General features: G+C 25.6%; 2 protein-coding genes across 3 annotated transcripts; both read right to left on the minus strand.

The window, feature by feature from the left end:
- Positions 1–6,557: 6,557 nt before the first annotated feature.
- On the minus strand, positions 6,558–8,536 carry LOC114124447 (inhibitor of growth protein 5-like). 2 transcript variants are annotated; one of them, XM_027987697.2, is made up of 6 exons: positions 7,865–8,536; positions 7,570–7,808; positions 7,402–7,510; positions 7,258–7,329; positions 6,924–7,186; positions 6,558–6,786 (listed from the first exon to the last, which is right to left on the minus strand). In XM_027987697.2, exons 1-6 carry the CDS (start codon positions 7,899–7,901, stop codon positions 6,685–6,687), a joined length of 822 nt encoding a protein of 273 aa, XP_027843498.1. In that variant the 5' UTR covers positions 7,902–8,536; the 3' UTR covers positions 6,558–6,684. The 2 variants fall into 2 exon arrangements, with proteins under 2 accessions (XP_027843498.1, XP_027843499.1); XM_027987698.2 differs by lacking the exon at positions 7,258–7,329 and having other exon boundaries at positions 7,865–8,532.
- Positions 8,537–8,622: 86 nt separating this feature from the next.
- On the minus strand, positions 8,623–9,963 carry LOC114124442 (uncharacterized). Its single transcript, XM_027987695.2, has 2 exons — positions 9,667–9,963; positions 8,623–9,587 (listed from the first exon to the last, which is right to left on the minus strand). Exon 2 carries the CDS (start codon positions 9,517–9,519, stop codon positions 9,085–9,087), a length of 435 nt encoding a protein of 144 aa, XP_027843496.2. The 5' UTR covers positions 9,520–9,587; positions 9,667–9,963; the 3' UTR covers positions 8,623–9,084.
- Positions 9,964–17,157: the final 7,194 nt, after the last annotated feature.

The following is a 17,157-nucleotide window of genomic DNA, read 5'->3' on the forward strand; positions in this document are numbered from 1 at the left end:
TTCTATATTTTTACTTTTTTTTTAAATTTTTTCCTTGGCAGGAATTTCCAGTTTTTCTTAAATATAAAATGCGGCGTAATAGCAAAATACCCTTATTTTATTAGATAGAAGATACTATTTGATTATTTTTAAAATTATTATTTAAAAATTTGTTAATGACATCAAATCTGACAACACCGCGAAATTAAAGTCAGGTAAAAACGTTCGCAATCGTGTTACCGGAAAAGGTCCGTTCGCAATCGTTCCATTCACAATCGTATATTACCCGTATGTATAAATATTTCTGTATCAACATCTTTATTGCACTAAATCTTTTTCATAATAATACGCCATATAGACCTACAGCGTCGATATATTTTTGAAGTAGAGATTTTTTACAACAATACGGACCCATTTATTGTAGTAAACGGACGTTTCGTCGCCGTATATTGAATACAAAAGATATAGGTATAAAGACGACTCCGGATGTAGACTACCTATAAGTATAAATCCTCAGAACATCGGCGTCGGCCGGATACTTAAATGTACCTACTCTAATGTAAAATATAATGCGTTTGTAAACGGTCGCATTCCAACCTCCCACAACCCCGACCCGGAGTCCTGACTATACGGTATACTTGTACCTATTACTTATATACAAAGATAAATAATGCGACTGGCGTCAGTTGTACGTGTTAATCCAATACATATATACCTATATATGTGTGTGTGTATGTGTGTATGTGTGTACATTGTATGTATAAAGGGACAATAAACGTATAGGCGCGAAGCATGTATAGCAACAGGATTCAGCGCCGACTGGGCGCGCAGATGTTTCAAGGCAAACACACTTAGTGTTCGTGCCGTCACAAAATGTGTATGGTATACACCAGGGGTGGCCAAACTACGGCTCGCGTCATAGACTAGTGGCTCGCATCTTATCGTAACGTTTTTACAAAAAATTCTTTCTAATATAAATTTATGTATTTAAAAAAGTATAATATTTTATTAAATTACAATTTATAAGAAAAAATTATAAAAAAATATTATAGTGTTCTTGATATAATATTTAAATATGTATTTTTTAAAGATTAAATTGTTAATTATTTTCTTATTTATTATAAATATGTATATAATAATAATAATTATATAAAAATATGACCTCTTTTCATTTCAACTCTTTCATATTATGTATAATGTTAAATGTATATTATCTAATAGGTACTCTTTATCTACCCTGGTATTAGAATCTAAACAAGACATAAATGTTTAGTTATGTTATTATCATTTATAGTAGCTATAGCTTTTTATTTTGTATGATATCCTACTATGTTTTATTTTATGAAAATCAGATGTAATTTGTTCACTGGTTTTGAGAAGTATAGTCTTTTAATTTGGTAAATATATCTCCAAAGAATTCCTTTTATTGATAGGAGGAAATAAAAAAGCCCACATTGTAGCCAAAAATATAGCTGAAAAAATAAATTGATCTACATCATTAATTGAAGTTACATTGACATAGGTACTACCTATATAAAATATCTGATAACGAATAATTTAATGCTGAGTTTATAAAACTTAATAAAAATGTTGTAATTTTATATTGTTACATAAATGCTTGTCTTAAATTTTTATTTAAGTTAAATAACACAATTTATTAGGTATTATAACAGGAAAATTTAAAGGTAAATTAATTTTATCTTAGAACTGAGAATTCAATATATTGATTATGATTTATAAATTTATAAGTTATTTAAATTAGATTTTGAATAAATGGAAAAATAATTTGCTTAGAATAAAACTATAGTATGTACTCAGGTATTCTAAGACTCTAGGTGATACTTATCTAATCATAAGAAAATAAGTTATCGGATAACCAATAATTAAAATAATTTAATTTATTTGTATCACCTATACTATTATTCATGTAAAAATATGTTGTATATTTGTAAAAAAAAAAAATGACGACTAACAATGTTTGTAGAATTAATATTTGTTATATTATCATAGAATTAAATGTATATTATGATATTATTTAAATAACAATAATTTAATAATAGGGAATTGAGTAGAATTTTTTACATGAAATAAAAAAATATAATTAAACATTTAAACATAATATATTATTAAATACTAATCAAATAAATTACAGTATGGAAGAGCTGTGTAATTTCCTCCACTGAGCTGATAATAATTTGTCTAGAGACATCTCCAAAAAATTTTTCTAGTTCCAAACCAACAGCTGCATTGCTGGCAGACTTTTGTAAATGACACGAGCAAATAAATAACATGATGCCACACTTGTGATACAGTATCCTGATCCATAGGAAACCATTGAGCTGTAATTTATATACAAAATCCAAATACTCATAGACATGCACAGATCTTTGTCGTAGAGTATGCAAATAATAAAAATATATGCTTCCTATATAAATAGCCCTAAACCAACGATTCCCAAACTCTACACAATGATGTGCTAATGTCACTGTGATTCATAAAAAATTAACTATAATTCATGGTAATTTGTTATTAGTTAATTTTAAATTAAATCTTATAAAAATATTTATTTTGTGTATTCTGATTTGAACCCTTTAATATTCACATAAATTTAGAAAAAATTATAGACACTACTCCTCAAAATCGATGTCAATTAGTATAAATAAAGAGAAGGCTATCAATATTGTTGTGAACAAGATTTTAGAGCACCTCAAACAACTAAAAATTTGTTTGAGCAATACTTCTTTGGAGCTTACAAAATTTTGAAAGACTATATTCTTAGTTCATGTAAAAATTTTAAGCCTATCTTCAATCGAACATGAAACTTTGATCAACTTGATTTCAGAACCAACATTAAAAAAATCTTTCAACAATAATTTTTATGCCAAATTTTGGCTAAGTTTGAAAGACAATAATTTATTATAAGGTTTAGAGTAAAAAGTCTGTTTGCCACCACTAACTCATGTGAGTCAAGATTTTCTGTTTACACTGCAACTAAAACTAAAGATCACAACCGCCACAATGCAGAACCTGACCTTTGACTACAATACTCAAAAACAAAACCAGATATCACTTAACTTTGCCAACATAAGTAGCCATACTTTATTAGCCATTAGCTATGTTATTTCATTATTTTATTTACATTTATAATAAGTAATATTACTAATAACTTCACTTCTTTTTTAATACTTTTCACTATTTTTTTCAAGTATAAAAATGTATTCATTTTAAGTCGGCTATATGATTACAATGCTTGTTCTGTATTATATTCAGTAAAATTATAAAAACTGATTATCTATGAGAATTAGTGTTGATTTTTTATGAATATTTCTGGTGGTATTTACAGCAGGGTACTATGACTGAATTTAGTCCAAAAAAAGGCAGCGATATGAAAAAATGTTAGAAACTGTTACCCTAAATGAATATTCTAATTGATCATTGTCTTAAAGATATTTGTGATTATCATTATTATTATTAATGCTGTTTAATATAAAATACAAATATATTTTTATAAAAATGTTTATTGAAGAGAATATAATTTCATGATTCATATCACATATCGATTGTTCCTACATGTATATTATATTCTTCTTCTAAAGGTGTTATTTTGGTATTATTATAATTAATGCATTATAGTAACGATTTAAGATATACAATATACATACATCTTAAATTGTGATTATAGTATAATATAACTAATTATATTTTAGATTAGTAATGATTACTTATTGAGTAGGTATCATAATATTACATTTATAATTAGAAGACCAGGTAACCAGGTAACCACCTCTCAACCTACTATTAAAAAAATTGCCAGAGTCAATTGCCTCTAAGATCACAGTTTTCTACGCCACTGACATATTGACACATTTTAAATTTGATAAATAAAAAAATATATTTATTTATAAAATATTTTAATAAATAATAAACTATACAGTTGAACATTATTTGATTAAAAGAATTTATGCACTATGCACATCTGTATTGTACAATTATTTATTCAGCTAACACAGAATTATATTTAAAATAAACAGAAATGTTACAATATTAGTATGGAGTAAAATCTGTAATTAATAAAATAAATTAATAGATTTTATAATTTTTTTTTCAGTATTATAATTTCTTTTTTTTTGTTTTAAAACAATTAGTCTATGATTGCTATTCTTAATTTAAATAAGAAAAACAATGAATTTAATTAATTTAAACTTTTATTTATGTAATTTTATCTAAAAAATTGTACCCAGCAGAAATTATGTCAATATACACTACAAAATATGATTAAAATGTATGAAAAGAATACATATTATAACTTATAACTATATTATATTTTTATGACATTATATAAATACTGAAATGTTTAACTATTCATATTTTTTTTTGTACAATAATACCTATAATATCTTAATTATTTTGAAGTTAGCATACTCAATATTTAAAGACATACCTACTTAGTGAATTATTGCATACATAAATACTTATTTTAATCAATTAAGACCATAAGTAATAAAAATATGGTAATCTCAAATTATATAAAATTATTATAAACATAAAATAATAATGTTTAATGTTAATATTGTTTATAAAATATACAATTATTACATTATTATTATATATTAGATATATACATATTTTTAATATATTAACTTAATTATCAAGTAAGGTTGGTTACAACAAACTGCATATTAGCATAACATAATTTATCAACCATTAAACTAAAATATGAATATTCAATAATATTACATGTATTTATAGGGTTAAATAAAAATAATAAATGTATAACCAATCAGTATAATAATTGTTACAAAATATTATGTACACAGAATTAAAATAAATACACTTAAGTATATTAAAAAACAAATGGATTTTGAAATCAATACTTATAAATTAGTAATTACTGAACAAGTAAAGATTAAAAATTCATACTTACTCCAGCAGGTTTTAAACAATGTTCAAATCCCATTTTCATAACAAACTGCTACATAGTGTTTGAATGGAAGTTTTCAAATTCATCAGCAAATAACAACCAGTCTAAGGATGGTAAGAGATCTAACAGGCCTTTGTTATACACGAGTATTAGTTATTATATCCTTATATAATATTATAATTATTACTGTTATTACTATATATTAGTATATTACTCATTAAATAATTAATTTATCCAACTTACTCGAAAAAAAAAATTCAAATGCATAGGTAATACTTAATTAAGCATATTTAATATATACAATTTGTTTGCATTATAATAGCAATTAGCAATTATGTGCTACATTTGTTTGAATTATATCACAGAATAAATGAAATTTAATTTATTTTGTGGTTATACAATATAATATCATGCTTGAAATATTACATCCAAGCAGTTGTAGTAAATACGATTACCTATTTGCTATAAATTGTACTTATCTTAAACCTATATATTTCTTTGAAACTGATACAATTATAATAAGTTATACAGTTGAGTAGGTATAACATAATTTTTCATTTAATTTATCATAATATTATATTCATATTAAAGGTTATTTATTCAAAAAAAAAAAAAAATTGAATTTTTGCATGATCATAGAAAATAAAATCAGATAGTGTACTTCAGGATAGAACAATAGGTAGTTCAATGATTAAGAAGTACCTAAATATTTCATCTGTGCTTTGGTACTAACTCAGCACAAACGCAATAATTCAACAATACTAAAACAGTTAGTAAAACCATTTTTAGACGTTTTTAAACAGAACGATACAACTCTATGACATGTCTACGGCCATGGATTTTTATAAATACATATTATAAAATGAGATATTAATAAATATTAAATAATAGGAAATAATTAATGAGTACCTAATAATAATATTAAGTTCGCTATTATTAATGTGACTGTGTGGGCTCATATATCTATAAAAATAAATACAAAATTATATCTTTTTTTACTTATGATATTTTTAAAATATTCTACGAATTAAATTAATTAGATTGAAAAAACCGTTAATATACTAAAATATTTTATGGATAACATGAAAACTCAAAATTAACTTAATTGAGAATTTTAAAAAGAATACAAGATGATTTTAAGTTAACATAGATCCTAATGAGTTAGGTTAATAAGTTAAAATCAACTTAACTTTTAACTTATTAATTCGTTTATGCCGAGCCTTGAGTTTTAGAATATAATTTAACCATAGGATAATATGACTTAATACCTACATAATATTTCCATTTATGATTTAAAAAAAAAATAAAAAACCTTATTTCAAATTAAAATGACATTGCAAATACACAACATTAGTTTAGTTTCGTTAACTACTCATTCAATTTTTATATCATACAATTGAAGCACACAATACTTTCATCATTGAATTCTAATAATTTAAGATTATTTAAATAATAAAAAACCTTATTTCATATCAAAATACTCATCAATTAGTTTTGTTAATTATTACTTAAGACTGTTACCATTAATTTCAAAACTTAACTTTTCTTTAAGACAATTCTAATTCTAACATTATATGTCTTTATGAAAATTTTATAAAACTAAAAAAGCTCATTTCATATCATAATTACTGATGGTAATACACAATGTCAATTTGGAATTGTCAATAAGTTTTATATATTATTTGCACGTACATAAATATTAAATATATAAATTTAATTTATAATATGTGTAAGTGTAATCTATATATAAAATAAAAAAAAACTTATTACATAATTATAATATGTTATTTTTTCTTCACATCCGCCATACATGTTGGACAAAACCATTTTCCTTTGGGCTTGGTATTTAATTTCACACATGGAAAGTGAAACCATTCAATAGGACACTAAAATAATAAAATCACAAAATTGATATACATACATATATATTTATATACATAACGGTGATAATATTAAATAAATGGCCGTATAAGTGAAACTAATGAATGTATACATAATTATTAAATTAAAACTAAATGCTTACATCTGGGTTATCACAGCCAATCATTTGACCATAGGAAACTTCTTTGCATAAACAGTAAGTTGGTTCGTTAGGATCAATGGGCATGTCGAAAACTTGCGGTTGTATAACTCCAGCACCAACATCAGTAACAGAATCAGTTTTTACTACAACACTGGCTACGCTATTGGTAGGGTTTATTGGATTAGCGACGGCACTAACTGAAGGTGTTTCAATTTTGACTTGAGGCAAACCACCACTAGATGTACCTGATGTTTTTGCAACTCCTGAAAAATATTTATAATTATTATACCTTAAAATCAACATAGGCAAGACTAAAGTTATGCTGTTCACAAACTTCTTAGAGTTTGTTTCTTTGTAGATGTTTTGTGAGTAACTGTTTTTTCTTCACTTATAGTATAGTTACCTCCTGAAAGTGACATGCATAAAAAAATTGTCAAGCACATTGGCATTATAATAAAATATATTTCAGAACACCTACCTTTCTGTAAACTTTCATTTACATTTTTTGAAGTCCTGGAGGCTCTGTTTTGAATTTCGGCTTCAAAACGAGCCAACTCTACATCTAATTTCCGAATATGAGTATCCACCTGAAAAATACAATAGAGTAAATTGTAAAGGTTACATAAACAACTCATAAACAACATACCAATTCATAAGTTTGAATAGACAATTGAACCTTGTCATCGCTATATTCTTTTGCTTTATTAAATTGAAGTTGTATGTCGGTCATTTTTTCTTTCTTTGTATCTCCAGAGTAGGTTTTGATATTTGACAAATAATCATCTGCCATTTTATCAATGTTGCACATCTTTTCTTGAGTTCTAGAGTCGAGGTCTCGCATCAGAGTGAAGTTTCTTTCTAACTCGAGAGGAAGGTTCTTCAAATCTAAAATATCATTCTGTTAGTACTTCGTCGGAATTTAAAACCGAAAGAGAGCTTACTTTCCAGATATTGATCCATGTATGGTGTAGATGCCATTACTGTTAATTTATGGTTTAGTCGATAATTATTACAGTAGAAAAAAATTAATAAAACCCGTTTGTAAACAACAACAACGATACGGAATTTGTAGTGTTTAAGCAGTTATTAGAATACGAAATGTGCTTTACAAATTTTTTCTTCGGTTTTAGGCACGACAAACGCAGAACGATTAAACATATACGTAATACGACAATACGCCGTAAACAAACGTTTACGCGTACGGCACGTATAAACAAATATTCAATAGACGTACAAGTTTGCAGTATAAACACGTCAGACTTGGCGACTGGCCACACTGCGTCAAACGGTTTTAATTTTCTGATTGGACCGCTGCAGTGAAAGGGCCGAACCGCAGCTACAGAAGGTTAGGGATGCGCAAACATGATGTAAAAATCGATATATCGCTATATCGATATAGGTATCGATTTTTACAATATCGATAATCGCTGATATTCCCCACAAAACAACGATATATCAATATATATTTTTTTCCACAAATGTAATATTACTAGGTAACCATGCTGGCCGCCGGGATGGCTTGGGAAAGCTCAGCATTTAAATAATCTATGGCTGTATAAAGTACCATATATACTACAGCCGTGTTATAATCTACACTATACTATATAGACTAATAGGTGATGAATTACACTTAAATTATACATATTTAAATGTTGTCAACTACATTTGACATTTGTTTGAAATAAATAATAATTAACAATAATATTATATTCATCATAGTATAATTCATTGTTTAAAAAAAGTTTAAAATAATAGGTTTAACAAAAATGTTTTAAATCTAATGACTAAAAAAAGTAATTTGCTTAATTTACTTCCAGTTAGACTGTTTCTTGTCTGACTATTTGTCGTCCCAGCTTTACTAAATAGTCTCTCTGAAGGTACTGATGTTCTAGGTATTATTAAAAATTTCTGTGCAAGTTTATACAGTTTGGGATAAACAGTTAGTACTTTCCCGCTCATCTAAAGGATTTTCGTTCAATCCAATAACACTTTGATGTAAGTAACTCTTAAATTCTTCTCTCGATGTTTTCATATGAGTCCTTTAGTTTTTGTGTTCTTGTTCAAGTGTTCTATGCAAGCCCCATAAGTCATAATTTTTACTTTCTCTGACAGCTACATCTGTTTCGGTCAAAGATATTATTTAATCATCAAAATTGGTGTCTTAATCCATCATTTGTACTAATTTATCTTGAACTTTTGAATTAACCAGAGGACTTTTGAAATGCATATCTTTAAATCTAGGATCTAGAATAGTGCATATTGATTGTATAGTTGATTGATCTAACGATTCAAATCTGTAGTCCAACTCTTCGATTATTTTCAATTTAAAATTTTTAGCTATGGCAAAAGTAGGGTCTTGTTTAACAATTTCATTTTTTGTATAGAATATTATAGTTATTACCTTACTTGACATAATAAACTTTTCTGTGGACAACTTTCTTGTTAATTGCTCAATAGGTCTCAATAAAGAACAGATATCTTCAATACATCTAAGTTCTGAACTTGTAACCATGTTTGGTATATCTCTAGTTTTACCACTTTTAGTTAAGAGAACTTGTGAAAAATGACTAGCTAGCAGAACAAATCTCTCTATCATATAAAATGAACTATTCCATTTGGTTTTGACGTCAAGTAAAGGTTTGAGAAATTGCCCATCTTTTTTACCTGAAAATAATTACCTAAATATTATTATATAAGATATATTTTTTTTAAAAGTCAAACTGTACTAATAGTAAATAGTTACCTTCAACTCTTTGACTATTTCTTAGAAAATCACAGGCCTTAGTGCTCTTTTTAAAATATTTTACTATCTCACGAGCTTTAAATAGTAATACTGGTACTCCACCACTTTTAACACCTGTCTTGCTAATCTCTTGTGTTTTGTCAATAGCTTTTTCAACTACAAGATTTGTGGTGTGGGCAACACATGGTAGATGTTTTTTTGCACCAAATTCGTCAACTATAGCTTTTTCATATTCGCACCACTGTCTGTAACTACAGCTACAACTTATTGAGCTTCTAATCCCCAACTTTATAACGTTTCAATCAAATTATGCCCAATATAAATTGCTGTATGGCCTTCAAACAATTCCACAGTACCAATATTTTCTATAATTTTAAACAAAATAAGTTTTTTTTTAAAGTAATATGTAAAATTATATAAATAATAAAGTATATTACGTGTTTTTAATTTTCCATCTATGTATGTAAATAAGTAGTCATACCGAGGAAACTTCTCATTTGCATCGTTTCTGTCCAGACATCTGTTGTGATGGAAATAAAAAGGACTTTTGAAAGTTCCTCTCGAAATTTACTTGCCATAACAGTATATAAATCATCTATTTGACGGGCAATTGTATTTCGACCAGGTAGTTTATACAGTGGACAAATAGCTAGCAACATTTGTTTAAATTCTTCATTCTCAATAGTTTTGAATGAGATATTATCCTTCACAAAATAATAGATAATGCTATCTGTGATTATTTTTGCTTTTGGTCCACCTAACCCAATAATAAAAAATATATTATTAGAGCTAAATTTTATGAAATATATTTATATATAATATAATGTAATTTTTATATTAGAAATTATTATTGATACATTTCCGTTTGGACTACTTTGGAGTATTAAATATGTAATATTATTTTATTAATAGTTTAATAATTATAAAAATATAATCCAAATTTAAATTAGCATTTTTATTAGCATACAATTGCTTAGCCCTAAACATTTATTTTGTGCTTAAAAATTAAAATTTGTGTGGATGAATGTATATTTAATTTCCATAGTATTTTTTTATATTAAATTATTGTTGATGGCCTGTATCCTACTTTGAAAATTCTAAGCTACCATACAGTTTTAGATCATATATTATGTTATAGGAGGTATAGTGAGTGTATGGGTATAGTGGGTCATTGTTTAACTACTTTGCTTGGGGATTGAAATATACTAATTTTGCTACTGTAAATAGTTAAAAAAAAATATAAAATTACATACCTACCAGATACCAACATTATGTTTGTAATGAGGTTCGGCATCAACAACTGTGTCATTGTTTTTTTGTGGTTGATTTGTTTTCTAAAATGAAAAATACCAATATAGTTAACTAGATATACATTTAAGATGACTTTAATTAATAATTTAGTACCTATGTATTTATAAATTGAATAAATCAAATAACTACCATGGCTCATTTATCCGAAACTTTTACTGGATTATCAGGATCATCATCACTTTGAAGAGGAGTTAAGAGGATTTGTCTTTTTCTTTTTTCAGTAAGATCATAATTTATTCGTAAATGGGTAGCCATAATGTGCCTTTAAATTACCTACTCCTCCATTAGGTGTTTTATATATCTTGTTGCATATATTACATTTGTAGTTCAGTTGATCAATATTTGAAAAATGGAGAAGTAATTGGTTTTTAGATATTGCACTTGGATTAAAGCTCATATTGAAAATACTTTTCTAACTACAGTTATAATAAAAAAAAAGTTGTCACATCAAACAAAGTTGTCGGTCGTTACGAGATAATGAACATTCGACGGCGATTAGTCGTGTATTTCTATTTAATTTGTACGCTATGGTTTGAAGTACGCTATTCAAACTACGATAAGAACACATTTTTTGTTATCATACATGCATACCTATTATCATGCCGGAATACAAGTATTTATAAGTACTTAGCCATGACTATTATATTATATATGTATTGTATTTGAGTAAATAGACGTAACATCGCTTAAATCGATGTAGCATATAGAATATTAGGTATACAATATAACTGCAACACTCAACATTGTAGTATGGTTACAGTTTTCTCGATGTAAAAATGGATACATATTTCATTAAACGTTTACTATTTATCTAATTACATGAATAATGATCAAAACAAAATATCTGTTAATGTTCAAAAATTCAATGTCATCTATAGAACTACACAGAAAATCAAATATTGCTAGATAAAGTGGTTTTTAGACCAACTAGCAGATTGCAGATGCTGGTGTAACTATTTTCTTAAGATAATGTTACTTATTAAAATTGGTGATATCAAATCAAAATCACTTCGTCAATCTACAGGTAAAAAACGGCTAAGTAAGGAAAGAAAACATATTATAATTAAATGCTACAAAGATCTGATAGCATAAATTAATGCCAAGTACCTAAATTGATTTTAAGTACACTATATTTGTTTCAATAATTTATTTACTTGGAGAGCAATTATTTTGAGTAGAAATGTGCATTAAAATATTATAAATTATTATTTATTACGAACTTCTAATGCATTTTGATAATTTTATTTGGGTGATATCATGTGCCATAACAAGTGAACAGATTATTGATTATATTATGATATCATTAATTTAATATATATATTCATACTTGGACGTAAATTTATATAGTGATAAACTGATAACTTTTATAATAATAACCGATAAATACAATTCATTTTAAATAAAAATAAACTAATTAAAAAAACTATACAATTATTTTCCAAGATTCTTGAGACAATACCTATTTCAAAAAGTTTCTCATCGCCGTTCGTCAGTCAAAATTATGAACAACGTATAAACAACCGTGAATGATTGTGAAGTAGAGGTGAAATGAAAAAATGGTAAGAATATTTCAAAGTGTATTTTTATTGTTCTGTTAGTTTCTGATAATGATCTTTAATCGTCATTGTTGGCTATAGATCTGTAGTACATTACTCTTATAATATTAACATACGAGGACTCGGATAGCAGCAGGCCTTATCCCAATTCATTATGTTTAAATTCTTCCTTATTACTATTCAGTATTTGTAGGTGCAATGTATATGTTACTCATAGATTTAAACAGTAGGTATATTTATATTTTTTTCTAGGATATAAGATAGATGTATATTTGGACAACAATATAATATACTTATAATTAAGAATGATAATAAAGGATAAATATTATTATTTTAAATAAATACTTTCAATAAAAATAAACAAATTTAAAATAATTATGTTCTAAGATTCTTGAGAGAGTACTAGTGGCATAGTCAGCGGATAGGCCTGGTAGGCCTTGGTCTACCCACTTTTCTCCCCCCCCCCCAAAAAAAAATGTTTTATGTCGTATTAAATGTGTAGTTTATAATATTGGTAGGTACTATTAGTTTTAAATTTTAAAATAAATGCTTATAATATGCATAGTATAATATATGATATTCTGTTACTTTTTTATTTAATAAAAATGTTTATTGATATTAAAATATCAAAAAAAAAGAGCCTAGTTACGCCACTGGAGAGTACCTGATCTTCCATCAATCATTTATGATATATTGAATATTAATTAACATGCAATAAAATAATTTATTAGGTATCAAATATTTAATGTGATAGAAATCCTAGAAAAAAAAAAAGAATTCAATATTACAAACAATCATATTCAAATAACTGCCAAACATAATTAGGTATAATATGAAATAATGTTTATTATTTTTATAAATGTTTCATATTGATATATTATATAAAAACTTACTTATCAATTTTTTAATCCCTTACCCTTTTACTTTTAATTTTGATATTATTTTTTTCGACATTATTTAAGATTTTTACCAATTTTGAAATTAAAAACGTTACTTGTAAATATAATTTCATTAGCTTATATAAGTACCTATATAATATGTAATAATCTTTGAGTAAATTGCATATTAGGTTTTAATACATTTAGACATTTAATTGATTGGTAGGTACATTTTAAATTATAAATAATGTTAATTAAAAAAAAAAAAAATTATTAAGTTATAAAGGTTTTTAAAAGAATGATTTTACTTACCATTATTTTTAGATTCTGTAAATACATACTATTCTTAAAAATATATTTAATATTATATATTTTTTTGTCTACCGTTTTGTTACCTACAAAAGGTTGGTATTAAAAATCACTCAATTCATTTGAATGCTTAAATTTAATAAGACAACATTTTTTATTAATAGTTTGATGATAACATGGTATTAATTACAGTCCTAATGAAAAGCCTAGACAACATTATTAAGTAACAATGCCTAGGTTTTGTTATAAACATAAATGCATTAATTTAGATTTAAGACAAAATGTTAAAAACATTTTAATATTTTATTTTTTATTATGATACAGAATTTAAAAATAAGATTCATTTTAAATAGCCTAATTTAATGAATTACAATAATTAAAATGCAATTTATTTAAATTAATTACATTAAAGTATTTAGGTATATTATAGCAATAAATAGCCTTCTTATCTGTACTTCCTTGTATTAATGATTGTTTAATATCGCCACTGATATATTAATTAATTTTATTATTTTAATATTATAAATTAATATTATAATTTATAATACCTACCTATTTACCTAGCTATTTATATGATACACTTATTTAATACTTATATTATAATAACATATTAAACAAAAAATTATAAATTTTATTAGTTTATATCACATTGAAATTAACATTTAATAATAGCATGATGTGCAAACATAAATATTTTGAAGTTTATTACACCGAAATGTTAGGGAAGTTTTATAATATTTAAATTGAGATATTGTTTTGTGTCTTGTCTAAACATTTTGTTTCATTGATAGACAAATGTTGATTTGAGTTGTAATTAAAGTTATGATTTACTAAAAATGGAATAGGTTCTTTGGTTCTTGAATTTTGTTTGATTATTTCTAACAATTTAATCTTATTAATTTTTGAGACTTTCTTCCAGTCAAAACTTTTTACATGCCAGCCCTTATGACATTTTTTACATATTTTAATCAATTTAACATCATCAGCAAAATCTTCTGTAGTAATTTGTTCTTGGTTGTCATAATTGTTAAAAGTACAATTTATCCTGGTTTTTGTTTTCGTAATGTCTTCTGTTTTAAAATCACTGGTATTTAAGGTCAAAAAATTGTCCTCCTGATTGACATCATTGAATTTGTTTGTTTCAATTTTATTATCATTTAAATTTATCAATTTGACATCCTCTAAAGAGGATTTTACACATACCTCATCAATATGATGTACTTTGTTATTGTTTTGCATTAACATATTTTCAATGTTTGAACACACTAGAGGAGGTGAGACTTTAGCCAAGGAAGATGGGTATCTTAAATTACAAGTTGTTGATTCTTGATAACTTCCCCAGTTATCACGACTCTCACTGTCAAAGCTAGTATAATCATCAATGGCAGCTCTATTTGTTATTTTGATTTTATTACCAGCTGGTTTTATCGAGGTAGTGTTGTTTAGTTCTACTATGGATTTTACAGATGATACATCATCATGATTGATGATGTTTGTAACAGAATTGCTGTTTCTTCTCACATTATACTTGTTACATATTTTGGGCAATAACAACATATTGTTTTGATTGATGTTTGAGTACATTTGAGGATGTGAGATCTTGATTAGGTAAGATGGATATCTGAAATTATAATGGGTTGATTGTATAAAACTCTCAAAGCTTTCGCGACTACTATTATCAAAGCTAGTATTATCATTAGTGATTTTGTTTGTCATTTTGATTTTGTTGATAGTTGGTTTCATTGAGGTAGTGTTGAGTTCCATTGTGGATCGTACAGACAAAACATCATCACAAATGATAATATTTGTAACTGAATTGCTCTTTCTTCTCACACTATACTTGTTACATATTTTGGGCAATAATAACATATTGTTTTGATTAATGTACATTTGAGGAGGTGAGACCTTGATTAGGTAAGATGGATATCTGGAACTGAAAACATTTAACTGTTCACTATGAGGGTTGCTATAAAAACTAGACATTTTTGAAATTGAATGATACACATTAGAAAGTTACAATAATTGTTTGTTTAGTGTTGCTATAGTGCTTTATTTTACATATAAGTTTAATACATTTTATATAGTGTTGTGTCTTGTGTTCACGAGATTAATCTTGACAACAACAGTGATGTTTATACAATCATTTAATACTATTAAATATATTTAATTTAACTAAATAATTATTAACCATACTAAAAAATACTATATAATAATCAAAAGTGACTGGCAAGTAGTTGGCACTTTGGCTGAAAACCTATAAAATAAAAAATACTGTCTGAATTTAAAACGTTTAAATAATATTGATAAACTGATAAAATAATTAATATTTATCTTTACTTTATGATTAGGTATATAGTATAATAATATGATTTAATAATACATAGTATATACAACCATATACTTAACCTATATATCTCTATATGCACAATGTACTAGTGTATTACCTACTAACCTTAGTATCGTCTTAATGATCATGAACATTAGAATTATTTTTTTTTTTGTTTATTTAAAAAAATATTTTATAATCTGGAAATTACAATTAATAAAAGTAATGAAGTATTGGTGGGCGTGAGTATGAAGATTCATCTATTGATGACATTATGTGATATTTAGCTGGATATATTCATATTTCATTCACAGGTCACAGCATCATTTACATTTCAATAATATTTACTAGAATTAAATAAATCAGATATTTACATTATTGTACCAAGACACCATTAATCAAATGTTTATAAAATTGACTTTTTATTATGCTTTCCTCCTAATATTAGCATAATAGGAAACACAATGAAAATATTGGCATCATAATTCACTATTGTTCCATTAACCCAGTAGAGATAATCAACAGTTTTTTTCCAACTGCATATTAGAATTAATATTGCTTGCTGATTAAGCGTTCTGTACATTTTAAATGCTTGAAAATTTAATACTAACATCTTAAGTTGAGAATTTTTCAATTAAAAATCTATAGTTATAAATTTACAATACTTTTTTACAACCATTTTAAGTTATAAATTTTTACGACAGTCTATATTCACTCATTTAATAATTATTTTAAACAATTTTTGATATATTATACTTTAAAAAAATAACTGTGTAGACTGTAGATGCATGCAATTTATGTTTATGTTATTATTTTCATTATATGATGACATTTTAAACTATTTGTTAGTTATTTATATGTATGAAATTCCTAATTTTTTTTTCGATGAACTTTTTTATTTAAGTCAAAATTCTTAACAATTTAATTCAAGAATCTACAAAAATTGTTTTTATGTCTATATAAAAATATTAAAAATACATGACACAATTTTGTTGTTGTATGCACTTGAAGATGAATTTTAACAAAATACAAAAAAAAAACTATAATTATTTTTGAATTAGACTGGTTAAGGATTCATAAAAACTTTTCTTTTTTAAGTTTCAAAAATGTA

Source organism: Aphis gossypii, chromosome X, assembly GCF_020184175.1.
Source record: "Aphis gossypii isolate Hap1 chromosome X, ASM2018417v2, whole genome shotgun sequence".
Classification (NCBI taxonomy): Eukaryota; Metazoa; Arthropoda; class Insecta; order Hemiptera; family Aphididae; genus Aphis; species Aphis gossypii.